At 45.2% G+C, this 6089-nt stretch overlaps 1 protein-coding gene across 1 annotated transcript; it reads right to left on the reverse strand.

Annotated features, from left to right (window-relative positions):
• Positions 1–4027: 4027 nt before the first annotated feature.
• LOC138908389 (uncharacterized) lies at positions 4028–4504 on the reverse strand. The gene has a single exon (XM_070199051.1). It carries the CDS (start codon positions 4502–4504, stop codon positions 4028–4030), a length of 477 nt encoding a protein of 158 aa, XP_070055152.1.
• Between the last annotated feature and the right edge of the window lie 1585 nt (positions 4505–6089).

Consider the following 6089-nt stretch of genomic DNA (forward strand, 5'->3'; position numbering starts at 1 on the left):
CCAAATTCTACAATCGATGCCGAAACCTATCAAATCAACTCTGATTAACCTCAAATTTTGCACACAAGACATAAATGACACAACGGACCTATTCCATCTTCCAAAACCAAAATACAAACTCGGCAACCCCAAAGTCAACTCTCGATCAAACTTCTCGACTTCCCAAACTTCTAATTTTCCAACATTCGCCATTTCAAGTCAAATTCCACTACGGACCTCCAAATCACTATCTGAACACACTCCTAAGTCCAAAATCACCCTACGGAGCTATCAGAACCATCAAAACTCCATTCCTGAGTCATTTACACATAAGTTAACATCCAGTCAACTCTTTCTATATAGGATTCCAACCTTGGAACTAAGTGTCCCAACTCATTTTGAAACATCTATGGAACCAAACTAACTATCCCAACAAGTCACATAACAAAAATTGAGCAAATAATAAATAGTAAATGGGGGAACGTGGCTATAACACTCAAAATGACCGGCCGGGTCGTTACATCCTCCACCTCTTAAACAAAAGTTCATCCTCGAACGGGTCTAGATTCATACCTGGAGTCTCAAATAGGCGTGGATATCTGTTTCGCATCTCCCGTTCGGTCTCCCAAATAGCCTCCTCGCCTGGCTGACCTCTCCACTGCACCTTCAATGAAGTTATGTTCTTTGACCTCAACTTTAGAACCTGGCGATCTAGAATGACCACTGACTCCATATCATAAGTCAAATCACCATCCACCTGAACCGTGCTGAAGTCCAAAACATGAGACGGATCACCGACATACTTCTGGAGCATGGAAACATGAAACACTGGATGAACACTAGACAGACTAGGCGGCAAGGCAAGCTTGTAATCCACCTCTCCAATACTCTTAAGCACATAAAATGGGCCAATGTATCGAGGGATTATATTGCCCTTCTTCCTGAACCTCATAACCCCCTTCATGGGCAAAACTCTGAGGAGTTCCTTCTCCCCCACCAGGTAAGCAACATCGCAAACCTTTCGATTGGTATAACTCTTCTGTCTAGACTGCGTCATGCGAAGCCGATCCTGAATCAATTTAATCTTATCCAAAGCTTCATGAACCAAGTCAGTACCCAATAGCCTAGCCTCACCCGTCTCAAACCAACCCACCAAAGACCAACACCGTCTCCCATACAAAGCCTCATACGAAGCCATTTGAATTCTCGATTAGTAACTGTTGTTGTAGGCAAACTCGACAAGTGGCAGAAACTGATCCCAAGGACCCCCAAAATCTATGACACAAGTGCATAGCATATCCTCCAATATCTGAATAGTGTGCTCAGACTGTCCATCCGTCTGAGGGTGGAATGCTGTACTCAACTCAACCTGTGTGCCTAACTCTCGCTGCACTGCTCTCCAAAACTAAAATGTAAATTGCGCGCCCCGATCTAAAAAGATGGACATCGGCACACCGTGAAGGCGAACAATCTCGTGGATGTAGGTCTCAGCCAACCGCTCCGAAGAATAAGTAGTCCCAACTGGAATGAAATGCGCGGACTTGGTCAACCGATCCACAATCACCCACATAGCATCAAACTTCCTCGAAGTCTGTGGGAGCCCAACTATGAAATCCATGGTGATACGCTCTCATTTCCACTCCGGAGTCTCAAGTCGCTGAAGCAATCTGCCCCGTCTCTGATGCTCATATTTCACCTACTGACAATTTAGGCACCTAGCTACAAACTCCACTATGTCTTTCTTCATCCTCCTCCACTAATAGTGTTGTCTCAAGTCCTGATACATCTTTCACCACCCGAATGAATGTAATACCGCGAATTGTGGGCCTCCTCAAGAATAAACTCATGTAGCCCATCTACATTGGGCACACAAATCTGAGCCTACATCCGCAACACCCCATCATCTCCAATAGTAACCTCCTTGGCATCACCGTGTTGAACCGTGTCCTTAAGGACGAGTAAATGAATCATCATACTGATGCTCTTTGATACGATCATATAAGGAAGACCGAGAAACCACACAAGCTAGAACCCGACTGGGCTCCAAAACATCTAGTCTCATGAACTGGTTGGACAAGGCCTGAACATATTATGCATGTGGTCTCTCACCAACAGGAATGGATGCAAGGCTACCCATACTCACTGCCTTTCGACTCAATGCATCGACCACCACATTGGCCTTCTCGGGATTATACATAATGATAATATCATAGTCCTTTAGAATCTCCAACCATATCCACTATCTGAAATTTAGATCCTTCCGTTTGAACAAGTGCTGGAGACTCTGATGATCCGTAAATACCTCACAAGACACATCATAGAGATAATGTATCCAAATCTTCAATGCATGAACGATGGCTACCAATTCCAAATCATGAACAAGGTAGTTCTTCTCATGAGGCTTCAACTGGCGCGAAGCATAAGCAATCACTCTACCCCCTGCATCAATACACACCCAATACCAATCCGAGAATCATCACAATACACTGTGTAAGAACCTAACGCTAAAGGCAAAACTAGAACTGGAGTTATGGTCAAGGCAGTCTTGAGCTTCTAAAAGCTCTTCTCACACTCATCTGACCACCTGAATGGAGCACCCTTCTATGTCAACCTGGTCAAAGGCGCTGCAATGGACGAGAAACCCTCCACAAAGGGACGATAATATCCAGCTAAGCCGAGAAAGCTCCGAATCTCAGTAGCTGAAGACGGTCTGGGCCAACTCTTAACAGCTTCTATCTTATTTGGATCCACCTTAATCCCCTCACTGGACACCACATGCCCCAAGAACTCCACCGAACTAAGCCAAAACTCACACTTGGGAAACTTGGCATAAAGTTTCTCCTCCCTCAGCCGTTGTAGTACAATCCTCAAATGTTGGTCATGCTCCTCCTGGCTATGTGAGTACACCGGGATATCATCAATGAATACTATGACAAACGAATTAAGATATGGCTGAAATACATTGTTCATCAGATGCATGAACGTTTTTGGGGCGTTGTTCAGTCCAAAAGACATCACAAGGAACTCATAGTGACCATAGCGGGTCCTGAATGCCATCTTCAGAATATCTGAGTTTCAAATCTTCAACTGGTGATACCCAGACCTCAAATTAATCTTAGAGAACACCCTCGCTCCCTGAAGCTCGTTAAATAGATCATCAATGCGCGATAAAGGATACTTGTTCTTGATTATAACTTTCTTCAACTGCCTATAGTCAATACACATCCACACGGTACCATCCTTCTTCTTCACAAACAGAACCAGTGGACCCTAAGGCAACACACTAGGCCGAATAAATCCCTTATCAAGAAGCTCCTGAAGCTGTTTTTTTAACTCCTTCACCTCTGCTGGTGCCATATGGTATGGAGGAATAGAAATGAGTCGAGTGCCCGACACCAAGTCAATACCAAAATCAATATCTCTATTGGGTGGCATGCTCGGCAGGTCTGCAGGAAACACATCCGGAAAGTCGCGCACTACTAGGATATAATCAATAGTAGGAGTATCAACCCCAACATCCCTCACGAATGCCAAATATGACAGACACCCCTTCCCAACCATTCGTTGGGCCTTCAAATATGAAATCACCCAGCTGGGAACATAATCTAGAGAACCTCTCCACTCGATCCTTGGAAACCCCGGTATCGCCAACATCACGGTCTTAGCGTGACAATTCAGAATAGCATGATATGGAGATAGCCAATCCATACCCAAGATCACATCGAAATCAACCATACTAAGAAATAAGAGATCGACTCCAGTCTCCACTCCCCCAATAGTCACCACACACGACCGATACACATGGTCCACAACAATAGTATCGCCCACCAGTTTAGATATATGAACAGGTGAGTAAAATAGGATGATACATAGGAATAAGTAGAACCAGGGTAAAATAATGTGGAAGCATCCCTGTGGTATAATGAAACAATAGTTGTGATCACTGCATACGAAGCAACAGCCTATGGCCTGGCAGGAATAGCATAGAATTAAGCATGACCACCACCTGATCGGCCTCCCACTCGAAACAACCCCTCCTCTGACGAAGCTACTGCTCCTGATAACCCGAGGAACTGCCTGTAGAAACCTGAGCAGACGAGACATGGTGAGAACTCTGTGCTGGTAATGCACTGAATGATGACTCACCCGAACGAGCATTGTAAGAATCGTGGTTAACTAATGCACCATGATGAGCTGGACGAGCCATCTGAGCGGGTCTATAAGGACGACCATTGTTGTGGTGGGACTGACCCCCAGAAGAAACACCGTTGAAACCACCCGAACTATGAGGCCTCTTGGCCTCCATCTCCTTACACTCCTGGTTGTGGAGCAACTCTAGCCGTCGAGCGATATCAACCACCTCGTCAAACCTAGCACCTGATGCATTCTCCTGAGTTATAACAAAATGCAACTGATAGATGAGGCCATCAATGAACCTCCTAATCCTCTCCCTCTTCGTGGGAACCAACCAGATCGCGTGATGAGCCAATTCTGAAAATCTCATCTCATATTGGGTCACAGACATGCTCTCCTAGAGTAGCTGCTCGAACTACATACGCAACTCCTCTCTGCGGGTCGGTGGCACAAACCTCTCCAAAAAGAGAATGGAAAACTCATGCCATGAAATTGGTGCTACACCAACTGGCATGCTCCTCTTATAGGCCTCCCACCATCTGAAGGCAAGCCCCGATAGCTGAAAAGTAGTAAAGGGGACTCCAATAGTCTCCAGAATACCCGTCGTGCGAAGAGTCAGTGGTACATATCCAAGAAGTCCTGAGCATCCTTTGAATCAGCCTCACTGAATGATGGATTCCTGAGCCTCCCAAATCTCTCTAGCCTTTTCTGCTCCTCGTCACTCATAACGGGACCCACATAGGCCTGAGCAGATGCAACCTATTGGGCTGGTAATACCCCAGTGTCTAGAGTCCCTGCACCACCTACTCTGGAGTACGGGCGGCGGGAGTTTGAGCACTTCTCCCGGCTTAAGAGGTGGCTGGTGCGGCCTGAACTTAAAGCGCCTGAGCAAGGCTAGTGCAAACAGTCAATATCTGGGCCAAAGCCTCCTGAAGGCCTGAAATCACAATAGTCACAGTTGGTGCCTGAGCTGGTCCCACCGGCTCAACTACACCTAAAATCTTCTCCTGAGCTGGAGCAACTGGTGGGTCTACAGGTGCTGCTCTAACTGCTGTACGAGCTGCACCTCGGCCTCTATCGCTGCTCCAACCTCTTGTGGCCCTAGATGGTGGTACTGGTGGCCATCCGCCTGATCCGGTAGCACGTATCCTCACTATCTGTGAGAGAATAGAATAACAGAAGTTTAGTTTTCGGAACCAACAAATTCGCACGACAAGAATACAAGAATGTGTAGTTTTTCTTAAGGGTTCGACAGCCTCTCGAATATAAGTACAGACGTCTCCGTACCGATCCGCAAGACTCTACTAAACCTGCTCATGACTCGTGAGACTGATGTAACCTAGGCTCTCATACCAACTTGTCACGATCCAAAACTCAACATGTCGTGATGGCTCCTATCATGATACTAGGCAAGCCGACAACTCACATATACCAACATTTTTAAATTCAAAATATACTGAAATAGGTTAAGTAAGTAAAAATCACATAAAACTTGATGAAAGAGTCACAACTCAATATAGAATTTCCCAAAACCCGGGTGTCACTGAGTACATGAGCATCTACACAATAACATAGTATGATACACTGTCAAAGAAAGTAGAACAGAATAAGTAAAATTAAGAGATAAGGGAGGAGAGTCTAGGTCTGTGGACGCCAAGGCAACTACCTCAAAAAATCTCTGAAAAATGGCTAAAACTCAAAGATCAACAACCACCATGCCCGGAAAGACCTGGATCTGCACACGAAGTGTAGGGTGTAGCGTGAGTACTACCAACTCAATAAGTATCGTAAATAAACAAGGCAAGGTAAGAGAATCTTAAATTATTGAGGATACTAGTTACTCCGGTATAAATCTACCTTTTTAAACCAGCACATCAAAAATATTTAAAACTAACTCATCAAGCTTCGTGAGAAAAATATCCGTGTGTGCATGTGCACAGTTTCTCAAATACCCTACTCATAAAGTATTATGGCAT

This window comes from Nicotiana tomentosiformis, chromosome 3 (genome assembly GCF_000390325.3).
Source record: "Nicotiana tomentosiformis chromosome 3, ASM39032v3, whole genome shotgun sequence".
In the NCBI taxonomy this organism is placed as follows: Eukaryota; Viridiplantae; Streptophyta; class Magnoliopsida; order Solanales; family Solanaceae; genus Nicotiana; species Nicotiana tomentosiformis.

What these genes read in the sequence shown, in the direction of transcription:
- LOC138908389 (XM_070199051.1), bottom strand. Translation starts at nt 4,504, where the DNA reads ATGTCTGTGACCCAATATGAGATGAGATTTTCAGAATTGGCTCATCAC.